The sequence below is a fragment of the Glycine soja genome, chromosome 12 (genome assembly GCF_004193775.1).
Source record: "Glycine soja cultivar W05 chromosome 12, ASM419377v2, whole genome shotgun sequence".
NCBI classification, from domain to species: Eukaryota; Viridiplantae; Streptophyta; class Magnoliopsida; order Fabales; family Fabaceae; genus Glycine; species Glycine soja.
The window spans coordinates 14,497,089-14,511,682 of record NC_041013.1 but is presented as its reverse complement, the minus strand read 5'-3'; the positions used below and the strand labels follow the sequence as shown (position 1 = coordinate 14,511,682).

At 33.9% G+C, this 14,594-nt stretch overlaps 1 protein-coding gene across 1 annotated transcript; it reads left to right on the top strand.

Annotated features, from left to right (window-relative positions):
- Positions 1-650: 650 nt before the first annotated feature.
- On the top strand, positions 651-5,697 carry LOC114378311 (probable alpha,alpha-trehalose-phosphate synthase [UDP-forming] 7). The gene is made up of 4 exons (XM_028336884.1): positions 651-952; positions 1,485-3,524; positions 3,970-4,243; positions 5,071-5,697. Exons 2-4 carry the CDS (start codon positions 1,531-1,533, stop codon positions 5,389-5,391), a joined length of 2,589 nt encoding a protein of 862 aa, XP_028192685.1. The 5' UTR covers positions 651-952; positions 1,485-1,530; the 3' UTR covers positions 5,392-5,697.
- The last annotated feature ends 8,897 nt before the right edge of the window (positions 5,698-14,594 follow it).

Sequence of the window (14,594 nt, the reverse complement as noted above, 5' to 3'; positions counted from 1 at the left end):
GGGGAATGAGTAATGAATCACAATGATTATGTTTTTTAAGATTCATGTCATCCATCCCTTGATGCCTCACTCACTAAGTGATTCTAGAACAGTAGTATTTCACCTTTCCCCCCTCTGCGGTGATTTTCCACTTCTCATAAAAAAAACTTTAATTTCCCTTTTTACCCCTGTCCGCGTGGTGGGTGCAACCCAGTGACGCACCAACGTACTCCACCAGTACGTGTTAGGTTCACAGCACGTGCGGAGCGCGTGGTCAATGCTCTCTCCGGGTGTTGCCAGCTGGCACCTGCGTCGACTCACTCGCCTCGCCAACCTTATCCAATTTCTTATAAAGTTCTCCTAACCACACTCACCCCCACATTCTCACTCCCTCACCGTCACCCCCATTGGCCACATTTCACCCCCACCAGTCACTCACAATTACGATACTACCCTCGCGCGTGCGAAAGCGACCTCCCATTGGTCCGTGACGCGAATGCACTACCCTACCGGCGGCACCGTACAGCACTGTAGATAAGAGGTCACGATTATCTTCTGCTTAAAAAAATTAAAAAGAGAGAGAGACAAATAATAGTTTTAATAAGAAAAATTGGAAATATTATTTATTTGATTATTTTGCGTCCACCTCAATTCGTATGAATGTGTTAATTAATTAAATTAATAATAATCGGTTCGAGAAATATTATATTAATTCTGTGAATCTGCGTTTCTATATTTCGTTTCACTACAACGATTTTCCCAATTCGTAATTCATTTTGTGTTGAAAGAAAAGAAGAGAAGAAACAAAGAAAGACGAAGAAGAAGAAGACTAGAGAAAGAGTTTGGGAGAGATCTTGTAAATAAGGAAACCCTAGTTTTTCCTTTTTTTGGGTTAATTTTCCCATTAATTTTCAGCTCCAACCTGCTACTGTTACCAATAAGGAATCTCTTGTCATTGCTTCAATCGAACAAGGTCTGTTTTCAATTTTACGTTTTCTCAATTTTCCTCTGTTGTACCCTTTTCTGTTTTTTGGGGGGAATAAAAAAGGTGTCTTTTTTGTTTTTCCGTGTTTGTTTTTCTATTGGGTTTTCATTTTCATCGATCCTTTTGTGACGGGAAATCGCTGAAGTTTTGATGGAATAATGTTTTTTTTTTTTTTTGAAACCCTTGTAAAGGGTGTTTGTTCCTATGCTCAAATGTGATGTAACCTATGTTGGGGGTCAAGAATTTGGGGCTTTTGCATAGTATCTAAGATTGGAATATGTCTTGCCGAATTACCATGTGCGTGTGTGTGATGTGTCTGCATTTTAGTATAGTGGTAACTATTTGGCTCCAGGGGAGTATATATGTGACGCTACATAGTGTTATTTGGTTATCACTTAATGAATCCAGTTCTCACGTGTTGATGTTTGAAAATGTGTGTTTGAGGTTTTGAGTTAGGTTGTTTCGTCTCTTCAATGATTAATGAGCTTGTGTTTGCTGTTCTTTTTGTCAATTTTTGCAGAGTGAACGAGTTTTGTGGGATTGTGTATTGTTAGAAAGCTGCAAAGATGATGTCCAGGTCGTATACGAATCTTTTAGATTTGGCCTCTGGGAATTTCCCGGCAATGGGGGGGAGGGAGACTAGGGAGCGGAAACGGATGCCGAGAGTTATGAGTGTCCCGGGGTTTCTCACTGAGGTAGATGATGATCAGGCAGTTAGTGTTTCCTCTGATAATCCATCAACTGTTACTACGGATAGAATGATCATTGTGGCTAACCAGCTACCGTTGAAGGCAAAGCGAAAAGAGGACAACAAAGGGTGGAGTTTCAGTTGGAATGAGGATTCATTGCTTTTACAGCTTAAGGATGGACTCCCGGATGACATGGAGGTTCTTTATGTTGGTTCATTACGCGTTGACATTGATCCAGCTGAACAGGATGATGTATCACAGTATTTATTGGATAAATTCAAATGTGTGCCGACTTTTTTACCCGCTGACGTTTTGGCAAAATTTTATGACGGCTTCTGTAAACGGCAGTTATGGCCACTTTTTCATTATATGTTACCATTTTCAACAGATAAAAGCCACCGATTTGATCGTTCTTTGTGGGAAGCTTACGTGCTGGCAAACAAGCTTTTTTTTCAGAAGGTAGTTGAAATAATAAACCCAGAGGATGATTACATTTGGATTCATGATTATCATTTGATGGTGCTGCCAACTTTTATAAGAAGGCGTTTTAACAGGGTTAAAATGGGATTTTTCCTGCATAGCCCCTTTCCATCATCAGAGATATACAGGACTCTTCCTGTCAGGGAAGAGATACTGAAAGCTTTACTAAACTCTGATATCATCGGATTCCATACCTTTGACTATGCTCGTCATTTCCTTTCCTGTTGCAGTCGTATGTTGGGTCTGGAGTATCAGTCAAAGAGGGGTTATTTAGGATTGGAGTATTATGGAAGGACAATCAGTATTAAGATTATGCCTGTTGGGATTCACATGGGTCGAATTGAGTCAGTTATGAGAATGGCAGATGAGGAATGCAAGGTAAGGGAGCTCAAACAGAAATTTGAAGGAAAAACCATCTTGCTTGGTATTGATGATATGGACATTTTTAAAGGCATAAATTTGAAGATTTTGGCTATGGAGCAGATGCTCAGACAGCATCCCAAATGGCAAGGAAGAGCTGTTCTGGTCCAGATAGTTAATCCTGCTAGAGGTAAAGGGATACATCTGGAGGAGATACATGCTGAAATACAAGAAAGCTGCAACAGGATCAACAGAGTGTTTGGGAGACCTGGTTATGAACCTATTGTTTTTATTGATAGAGCAGTTCCTATTGCTGAAAAAGTTGCTTATTACTGCATTGCTGAGTGTGTTATTGTCACAGCTGTAAGGGATGGAATGAACCTAACTCCTTATGAGTATATTGCATGTAGACAGGGAATATCTGGTTCTGAATCATGTTCCAATGTCAATGACCCTAAGAAGAGTATGCTAGTAATATCAGAATTTATTGGGTGTTCTCCATCACTTAGTGGGGCAATCCGTGTCAATCCATGGAATGTTGAAGCAACTTCAGAGGCAATGAATGAGGCCATCTCAACTGGTGATGGAGAGAAACAGTTGCGGCACGAGAAGCATTACCGTTATGTCAGCACTCATGATGTGGCTTACTGGTCACGTAGTTTCTTGCAAGACATGGAGCGGGCTTGCACAGACCTTCTAAGGAAAAGATGTTGGGGAATAGGTCTTAGCTTTGGATTTAGAGTTGTGGCACTTGACCCTAATTTTAAAAAGCTCTCAATCGATGCTATGGTTTCAGCTTACAAGAGGGCAAAAAATAGGGCCATTTTGTTGGACTATGATGGTACTGTGATGCCACAGAACTCCATTAATAAGAGTCCAAGCAAGGAGGTCTTGTCTATTTTGGAATCACTTAGTGAAGACCCCAAAAATGTTGTTTTCATTGTTAGTGGACGGGGGAGGAATAGCTTAAGTGACTGGTTTAATTCCTGTGAAAAACTTGGAATTGCTGCAGAACATGGGTACTTCTTGAGGTCTGATCTCTCACTCTCTCTGACATAGCATCTCTTTTTCTTTTCTCTGTTTTGCTTAGTATTAGATGATCAAATATTTCTTATTGTATGTGTCAATATGAAACATATTTTAGCCACCTTCGTACAATGAATACTATAGAGTTGGAAAGTGTCATTTCTTTTTGTCTGTATAAATCAGATTACAGTAATTTCCTTTTATTCTCAGTTTGACCAAGGTCCATTTGGTGGAGATCAAAGTGATTTTAAAGTCTAATGTAATAGTATCCAATATAATTTGAAACATTTATCTCTGGTTTTGCAAGTGCTGTTAGTAAGTCATACTACCGTGTATTTTAAACCATTGTTGAGACTGCTGACATTGGCTTCTGACAGTCATGCCAGGAAGAAATTCTTGTTGAATGGTATTTTATTTCTGAAAATGTTTTTCACTACCTCCTGTATTCAGATGGTCCCACAATCGAGAATGGGAAAATTGTGGTAAGAGCTCCGACTTTGGATGGATGCAGATTGCTGAACCTGTAATGAAACTCTATACAGAGGCGACTGATGGTTCCTCTATTGAAAGAAAAGAAAGTGCTTTGGTCTGGCAATACCGTGATGCAGACCTTGGTTTTGGATCTGCTCAGGCTAAGGAAATGTTAGATCATCTAGAAAGTGTTTTGGCCAATGAGCCTGTTGCTGTGAAGAGTGGCCAGTTTATTGTTGAAGTAAAACCCCAGGTATATATAATTTCTGTATTTGATTTATCTTAGAAGAAAATGGCTCTTTTTATTTACTATTGATTAATATTGAAATCTCCTTTCGAAAAAGCTTTCCAGGGTTTGGATTTTTTCTAAGTTATGTCATACTCTAAAAAAGAGCATATGTACAGCTTTAGTTCTATATATTTTTCATTATGTGATGCATTATATTTGTTCATTCTGCTTTCCTATTTTTCTGGTGGCAAATTTAAAGCTATAGATATCATTCAGTAAACTATGACAACCCACTATATATTGATTTTGGCGTCTGAAGTAGGAATCAACCTTAAGATTCTTTCATAATAAATATGGTTTGTGTGAGCTGCTGAGAGCTCATTAATGCTTCTGCAATTTTATCATTGTGATGCTATTTCTGCCATTAATTTGTTAAAAGAAAAAGTGGTATAGGTTTGGTGGAACTTCTTGTTATAAAACAAAAATAAGAAAAAGATATGGAGGAACTTACAAAGAATATTGTGTTCTTTTAATTCTATTTGGTTATACTAAAAGCATATAATAAGAGTACTTTCCATCCACTTGACCAAAGAACCTGGACCATTTCATCCCAGTCTCAGATATTCTCTTTCATACTTCTGATGTTCTTTTGGATACAGTTTGAAGCTTTTGAAAGGGTTCTTAGTGGTTAAACTTTCAACTAGAATATCAAATTCGTCCAGCGAGCATAGCAGCCGGTGGTTCTCATTTGACTTTGGCATGAACTTTATAATTGATTTGATATGCTTAAACAATGATGCCACCCTTAGGGGAAAGGACTCATCTGATTCCATTTCCTGTCTGTTTTGTAGGATGTGAGCAAAGGCTTAGTCGCCGAGAAGATATTTTCGTCAATGGACGGGAAGGGCAAACAGGCCGACTTTGTGTTGTGTGTTGGTGATGACAGATCAGATGAGGACATGTTTGAGATAGTTAGTAGTGCCATCTCAAGGAATATTCTTGCCACCAATGCTTCTGTGTTTGCTTGCACGGTTGGACAAAAACCAAGCAAAGCAAAGTATTATTTGGATGATACAACTGAGGTAACAAGCATGTTGGAATCTTTGGCTGAAGAATCAGATGCTTCACCCTACATAGAAGAAACTGGAGATTCCTCTCGGAGGCAAGTGTGAGTTGAGGTTGAGGTTTCTCTTATTTTAGGTGATGATTTTTTTTTTTAATTGGGATGTAATATTCGTGGTGATATTTGGGGCGTTTGCAGAGTATGTTTTCATAATATTTTTTTTTCTTTTTTGGTTTTTCTTCTATTATATATTACATATATTTTTGGGAGAATCCCGTCATTATTTTCTGTTGCAGTCATTGATAGTTTTATTATTTTAGTTGTGGTGTAGCAGATAACAAGGATGCTAATTTTGATTTTTTTATATTCTATAACAAAGGAAGAAAAGAGTGAAAGCTCTTCTTGCTTGGCACCAGCAACCTTTCCAAAAGCTTGCTTATATATTGATTGGATATGGTAAAATTAGATTTTTAATTTGGAAAAAATAGTTTATTCAGAGAATATTCCTAAAAGTGGACCATAATAAGAAAGCCAACAATTTTTTAGATTTTCAAAAGTATATTCTTTTGAAAATAATCGAGGCAAGTTGAGCATTAAATGTGGTCACTTGTTTTTTAGCATTAAATGTGGTCACATTTTTAGTTGGGACGTGAACCTTTATTTTTGTTGTGACTGGTTCCTTTTTTGAGCTAATCTTCGTTGGTAGAAGCGTACAATATGATATTTAGTATAGCTCTTGCCTTTAGGTGCTATTAGTAAAGGTGGTTAGGGTATGTTGATGTTGTATCAGATTGATTTCGCACTTTGCATATTACTGATATCAGGCTTTTTAGGGTATAATGGGTACTGCTTAATTTGCTGAATAGATTAGATTCACTATAAAGGGAAGTAAATTTCTTTTTATGCTTCTATTTTTGCTATTTACAAGATTTGAATAAAATTCATTGTCAATTGGACAAATTAGTTTCCTTTAGAGAGTTATCACTTAAATTTTTATTGTATGAAAAAATTATACAAAAGGATTTTTGTAAGTAACTTGATATTGCTGGAGAGGTTGAAAAAAGTAATTACAACCTATTTTGGCGTAATTTATGCACTATTGGCAAAAATTTGTAATTTATGTACTATTGGCAAAAATATTACAAATTTGGATTAATTAAAATTTTAGTCGCTCAATTTTTTATATAATTTTCAGTCCTTCATTAATTAATTTTTTAAGTAATTTTTGTTCTTCTATTTTTGTCTATTTTTAAGTCCCTTGTTTATTTTTAATTTGAGACTATTTTTGAGGAATAAAAATAAATAAGAGACTAAAAATAGACAAAAAGTTTTAAATAAGCTACAAATAATGATGAAAAATTAATAAAGGACTAAATAGCCAAAAAAAATCCAAAAATTATAATAGCAAAAAGTTTCAGCGGAGCTAAAACTTAATTAACCCTACAAATTTTCATTCCTTGGATTTTAAATACACAAAGATTCTTCCAGAGAACTTTGAACAGCCTCTGGCAGCAACGTATTATTGCTAAACCCAAACTATAACAATTCATTGGAATATATTTAAAGGAAGATGAAGGATTAGGATGTATCCATCTTTCATTTTGTGTATGTTCTTACTGGATCTAGTTCTTCTAAGTTGGATAGGGTAAAGTAATTTTAATTTTTAATGAAAAAATTATAGTTGATAGGTGGCGAAAATTATAGATATTTTAAATATTATTTTTCTTACTTGAAGTCCAATTTATGCTCCAACATTAGGTCGATTTGAATGGAAATTCACTTGAATCATATACGCATGATTTTGATTTTAAGTTTTATGAAAAAAAGTTATTAAGAAAAAACATTGTACTAGTCAAATCAATTTTTTAGCTAGAAATTACTCATTAATAAATATGACATGTTAAGAGAATGTTACATCATAATCTGACATATTAACAGAATATATCATCACCTAATGAATCTTCACTTACAAATAATATTGAAACCAAACAAAACATACAAAAAGTCAGAAAGTGAAACATAAAAAAAAGATAGTTTAGATACTAAAATCAATATCAACTATTTTGCAAGTATGAAAAATATATGTAAGTAAAAAATCTACTAACTACTAACATTAAAAAATTTAATACACATTTACTTTGCCGGCCAGTGGGTCTCTCTCTTCATGTGGGTCCAATGTTTGTAGGTTCTATAAGAATCATCACGTTTTCTACATGCGGTGCCATCTAATTCGGACTTAACAAAAAAAATGGTCCAATCATATCTGTGTCCATGGATTTTTAAATTTTAAAATAAAAATGGCACGTTGATGTTTCATGGAACAGCAATGTAGGCCAATTTTAGGTGATCAAACAATAAATAAAGGTTTTTCACAATCCCACCCTTTGGTGGTGTCTACATCTTGGAAGAAAAAAGAGAAAGATACTGAAAAAAATAAAACCGTGACATGTAATGCGATAAAGAATAAAACAGCGAAGGGGTGCAAAAGTTAGCTTATATATCGAAATTTTGTCCATATAAAAATGCTATTAAGTGATGATAAGGTGGAGCTCAACTAAATACCATCTTTTTTATTATTTCGAAGGCATGCGTGAAGAAGATGAAGGAGTGGAAAGTGACATTGAGGATGGAGAAGAAAGAGTAGATTGTGGTTGAAGGAAGTGGACCTTTCCTCTATCTAATCCCTCCCTCCTTATTTTCAAGAATTTGTCTGGTTGCAATTGTTGTCCTTTCACCTGTTACAATCCGAATCAGTAGTTACGTGCTGGAGCTTGCAAATTGTTTTTTTCTTGTTCTTTTTCTATCCCTTCTTTTTATGTTCTGCTGATGGAAGCAACAATATTTGTCTTAGTTGGGCCTTTTGACCAAAAAAGGAAAATAATTTTATTTAGAATTTATCAATCATGATAGTTTTTCAATTAATTTTCAAATGATAGTAAGTCGAAGGATTCTCACAACTTTGAAGTACGAAGTCATATTTTTTTTTTGGGATTCTACCTTTTTCTAATGTCAGTAAAATATTTAATGATTTATGGGATTTTATTTTATTTTTAAGTTTTTTTTACATAAAGTCATAAATTTCTAACTACTTCAAAGTCGAATTACATTTTTAAATTTTTTTTAACAAAATTTGGAATGACTCTAAAATTATTTTTAATTCTACAACTTTTCTATTATTGTTTTATTTAATATTTTCTATATTTTTATTACTGATATCAACAAATAATATTAACAACATTTATCAAATAATATTAAAGTCATTTTTAATATTTTTTTATTAATTTATACATTTATCAAGTAAACTAATAATTTCATGTGACTTGATAGTATTATTAATTTATTTTATTTTATAAAATTATTTTAATATTAACAACAACAAATAATTTACTAATAAAAATAGTTGTTAAAATAAAAATAACATAATACATTAATATAAATTGAACAATACAAATTAAACACAAATATAAAATTAAAAAGTAGACATAATGTTAGGTGTCAACTTGCTTGTATGAATAATTACTAAGATTACATCCTTCACTTTTACACAATGAGCATTTTTTCGGCTTATTTGAAATTGGTTCGTCCATATCATTATGAATAGACTAGTGGTTGGCCTTCTCGATGTGTCTTGTCTCTTCGAAGAATCAAATATAAAATATGAACCTGAATATTGAGGTCATTTTTTCTTCACTTTCAAGGGAATGAAACTGATGCCAAACAAGTTTGTAAATGTATATCATGCAGATTTTGATGATATTAAAAAAAAATTGCTTGATAATGAGTGTCATCATAAAAAAGGGGGAGAATGTGAATCATGCAAGTTTTGATGATGTCGAAAAGAATTCACTTAATAATGATTGTCGTCATAAAAAAGGGGGAGAATGTGAATGTATGAATACATGATTTTGATGATGCTAAAGAAGAATCAAACAAGATTGCTTCAAAGGAGAAGCATTGCTTCAAGATTAATACAAGGTTGCTTCAACAAAGAAAGCCTTGCTTCAAGATTAACTAAAGATCAAGTCTTGCCTCAAAATAAAGTGTTTCCAAGACATCCAAGGCTCTGGTAATCGATTACCAAGCAGTGTAATCAATTACTTGAAGACAATTTTTAAAAATAGCTGTTAAAAAGGGTTTTGAATTTGAATTTTGAACCTGTAATCGATTACTAGATGTTTGTAATCAATTACTAGCAACAGAACTCTTGAAATTCAAATTCAAAAGTCATGACCCTTCAAAATATAACTGTGTAATCGATTACCAGAAACCTGTAATCGATTATCAGTGAAAAATTTCAGAAAAAGTTTTTTGAAAAGACACATCTCTTCAAACCATTTTGAAAAGGCACAAAGGGTCTATATATATGTGTGTCTGACTTCAAAAAGCAAGAGAGAGATATTCTAAGAGAACTTCATTGTCATATGCTCTCTTAACAACTCTTGGGCAAACACTTGCAAATCTATTGAGAGTTCATCAAGGAACGTCAAATTGTATTATCCACTCTAAAGGAGAGAAATCTTTCTGTTCATCTCAGAAAGTAAGTTGTAATCAAGAGACTGGTTGTCTCTTGAATTGTGAGTTTCCTGAACACAAGGGAAAGAGATTCCTTGGATGTTCAGAAGTTGTAAAAATGATTTTTATAAAGTTAGTGAAAATCTCAAGTGGGTTGCTTGAGGAATGGGCGTAGGCACGGGAAGTGACCGAACCAGTATAAATCGAGTTTACATTTCTTTCTTCCCTTATCTCATTTATTTTATTACAATCAATCTTTTCTTACGCATTTAAAAGAATATTGTTAAATTGATTGCTTCTTCTTCTTCTTCTTCTTCTTCTTCTTCTTCTTCTGCATTCTAAGTCTATCATTTAAAAGGGAGGTTAAAGTTTGCTAGTGGGAAAATTTTGAAACTTAATTCACCCATCTCTTAAGTTATTGAGGCCACTTTTATAAGTAAATATTTTCCAAATTGTATACAAGGTCAACAAAGTTATCGCATTCTATAATGCAAAAGGCACATGTTGCAATTGCATGCAAGCAAGGAATTTGAAGTGCTTAAAATTGCCCACAATCACTCCACTATTCGTTCAATTTGACAATGCATGCCATTTCTAGTCGACCAAGTCGGGTATTTGCAATCTCTCGAACCTTAAACTCCCCTGCCTCCCGAATGTACATCCAAACGTAGTGTGAGCTAACAGTGCGTCAATTTTCTTGTATCATGACATATACCTCTTTAGAGTACTAATGTTCTGCCTTTATCATATTCATAATTTTCATCACATTAGTAACAAATGAGTCATTTATTTTATCAAATGTTTCCTTGACTAAGGCACTAAAAGGTAATGCTTGGGCTCCTTTCAAAACATAATTAATACACTTCACAAGGTTGGTAGTCATATTCTCATACTATTTCCTTTCATCATAGGCTGGAGTCCATTTACTCTTGGGAATTTTTTCTAACTAATCTACTGCTTGTCAAAACTTTGATCGTAATGCAAGCAACTTTGCAAATCGTGATTTCCTCATCTCATATCCTATGACAAAAGACAAAACATAATGAGTACATAAATATGTCGAACACATAATAAATAAATTATTTGAGGCATGAAGTGCTCAAAATTTTACCCATATTGATGAATTTTTTCCTAAGTCAACATTTTTAAACTCTTTATAAATTTGATGCAATTTGGCGAATGCAGTATACAAAAGTGACATCCGGCCCAATCCACCCAACTCATTATAATATAATGCAAAAATTTGGTTGAGGTGTGACATATTTACTCAAATATTGCAAGAACCACATCCAAGCTTCTTTGCTTTCGCTCTTAACAATTGCAAAAGTGAGTGGAAAAACGTTTTGATTACCATCTTTTGCAATAGTAGTCAATAAAGTACCACAATATTTTCATGTTAAAAATGTGTCATCTACTTTAGCAATCGGTTTGCAATATTGAAATCCTTCGATACATGGCTTAAAATCCCAAAACACACAATTAAGAATCATCTTAGAGGAATCATCCTCACCATCCTCTATTGAACTATATGTTTTGTATCTAACAATTGTACCATGTATAAAGTGTTGAACAACTTTCATCAATATAGGAAGATAACTATATGATTCTTCCAAGTCTCCAAATTCAATTTTGAGTGCTTTTTTTTAGTTGTCCATGCCTTTTTTTGTATGTCACAAACCAAAGCATTGTAGCATGTCTACAATCAAGGTTTTGATTGGGCTACATGATTTGCCTTCACTAAGTCAACAATATTATGAGCAATTATAGATGAGTCTATCCTAACATGATCTTGAGATATGAGTACAGTTGTGCAAGTGTGAATACCATTTATTTTCTTTATCTCCCACCTACGTATTTTGTTGAAGGATGCTTTCACCCTTCACTGACATCCATTACCATATTGTATGTACTTAATAACATAATGCCACTCTTGTTCTCTTCTACATCATAATTAAATCAATGTAGAAAATAAAATTGTTTAATGGCATTGAAAATTTCTTGTTTTGATTCAAATGTCATGCCTTCAAAAAGATCATAAGAGACATTTATACTGTCACTCCCTCTATTATGATAATTAAGGATTTGAGAATTGTAGATCTTTTGAGAGTTGACTATTAATAGTTTCAAAATATGAAGATGATGTGAATTGACTTTGATTGCTTGATTCTCCATTGTCGTGAACCACGTGCTTGTGATCCTCATCACTAAAGTCACTAACATTATCCCTTATTATAGGTTCTTCACTAGACATTTGTGAACAAATAAAAGTGTAATTTAGCAGTAAAAATATGAATGATTTATTGACATCTAATGTTAAATAAAAACATACCACAAAGTTTGTAAAATATGGATGATGGCTTCTATGGAAAATATGGGTGGAGAAGATTGTATTGCAAGCTCGAGTGTTGGATTGTTTTATAATGTTGGAGCATTTTATAATGGAGCCCAAAGTTGTATGGGTTTCATGACTTCAAAGTGACTAAGTCCTTCACGACTTTGAAAGTTGTATGAGTGTATAGTTGAAGTCGTGTGGTATTTGACGACCTTTTCCTTCTTTGTTTGAACTAATGTATGGTATTTTATGACTTCAAAGTCGTGTTGTTCTTCATGACTTCAAAATTATGTCAAGCTCATCCAAAACAAGAATCATCATGTAGAACATTTCTAGGCTTATACAAAACACGAATATTGCCAGGCTCATGCACAAATATTGCCAAGCTCATGTATAGTGTATTGAAGAATCTTAGATTGCATGATATGAAGTTTGGAAATGACTATAGATATCAGATTTGGATATCCTGCACCTTGAAGAATCTTCCCATGTTCAATGCTCAAGCTCGTGAATAACTTACCATGTTCAACTTACCACATTTAAGAACCCTAAACCTACACATTCAAGAAAGATGCATCAGCACCAAACCTACATGTTCAACTTACCATGTGGCATAAGATTCTTTATGTGGAGTCCAATCAAGTGTAACACTAAAGGAATAAGATTCTTTCTCAATTGAACACAAAGGCAAGAGATTCCCTCTCATGAAATGATAAATGCACTATTTTCCTTCATGTGAATGAATCACTTCAGTACCAAAGGCTACTTCATTCACTACCAAAGGACCTTCTTTCTCACATCCCACCTTTCTCATCCTTCTTGTATTCTTTTATGTTTAATTTGTGAAGCAATGGCACATGCACAACCTGGGCCTATTGATGACTCGTTGTTGCACTTACAACATAATCATATTTCCAATAAAGTGTAGGAAGGCAAAGAGATAATGATTCATCCAGGGTGTAATTTTGTGTGGGCTTTTACGCACTTGGGCTAGATAGATTATCACGTGCAAAACTTAATAAATGAAAATTTTTTTGGTCATGTTATAAGTGTTGGGGAAATTGACATTAACCAACATTTGGTTAGTGCATCGGTTAAATGTTGGAGGCCTGAAAAATAGATTTCATTTTTTTTTCATATAGGGAGGCAACCATAACTTTAGAAGATGTGGCCTTGTAGCTAGGCCTTAAGATTAATGGATAGCTTGTAACTGGTGTCAGTACTAGTGATGTAGGTCTTGCTTGTCAGGCCTTATTAAGGGACATTCCACCTGATAAGTATATCAAAGGAAAATTTATTTATTTAACGTGGTTACAACAAAATTTTCAAGAACTTCCTGTTGATGCTAATGATGTTGTGATTGGACAACATGCTAGAGCTCATATCATGATGCTCATAGGAAGATGTTTGACGCAGATAGATCAAGAGCAAGAGTTCATTTCATGTATCTCTTTTTGTTAGCAAATTTAATAGAGGCAAGTCATTATAGTTGGGGTGCAACAATATTAGCTTTCCTTTTTCAAGCTCTAGATTAAGCCATAAAGCCTTTACAAACAAATATCAAAGGATGTTTGTTGTTGCTACTATCATGGGCGTGATACCACATTAAATGCATTGTCCCACACATAGATGACCTATTTGACGAAGAAGTACAACAAAGACTTGGATTTCTTCTTGCATGAAGGTGGTTTCGGTCGATGAGCTAAACAAACATTCTCACCCATACAATTAGACTTATACACATCATATTTGATAGACTACTTAAGAATGAGCTTCCTTTTTATCATTTATATTAAGTATTTCTCATGTTTCTTATTAATTAATAAATATGTCACAATAATAATATATATCTTACAGTTCTTGTGGACACCTTATGAGGCACCTCAAATAAGGCGATTAATTAATAATGTTGAGGTATCTATGATTGTTCATGCAAAAGTACCTCTCATGTTTTGCAATTGCGGAATGACATGCAATAGATATGATCATGAGACAATTTGGGCTATGATAAAATATTCTAGATGATACACTAAACCTTGATGAACTCCACGACATAGATGAGAGGGAGAATAAATATTTTTTGGCCTTACCATCATTGTTAATGGAATAATTGGAATGATTATATTGTTCAAGGTGAAGTTCACCATGGTATTTTCCACGAAAATTCAGAATACATGCAATGGTATGTACATCGAAATAGATAATATATATTACATGAGGGGACACCATCTATTGAGGTTGTAAGCTTACTTAAGAATTTTAATAAATTATTAAGTTATTATTATTCATTATTATTTCTAACTTGATAATTCTTAATTTTTAGTATTATCCTACTCATCACCACCATCAACCACATGTTGAACCCAATGTACCTCTAGTGCATGTTTATGGATATATGCCCCCAACATCATCAATCACATGCACAATCTATTTATCAATCAACAGTCTTCTTTGGATATATGCCTCAA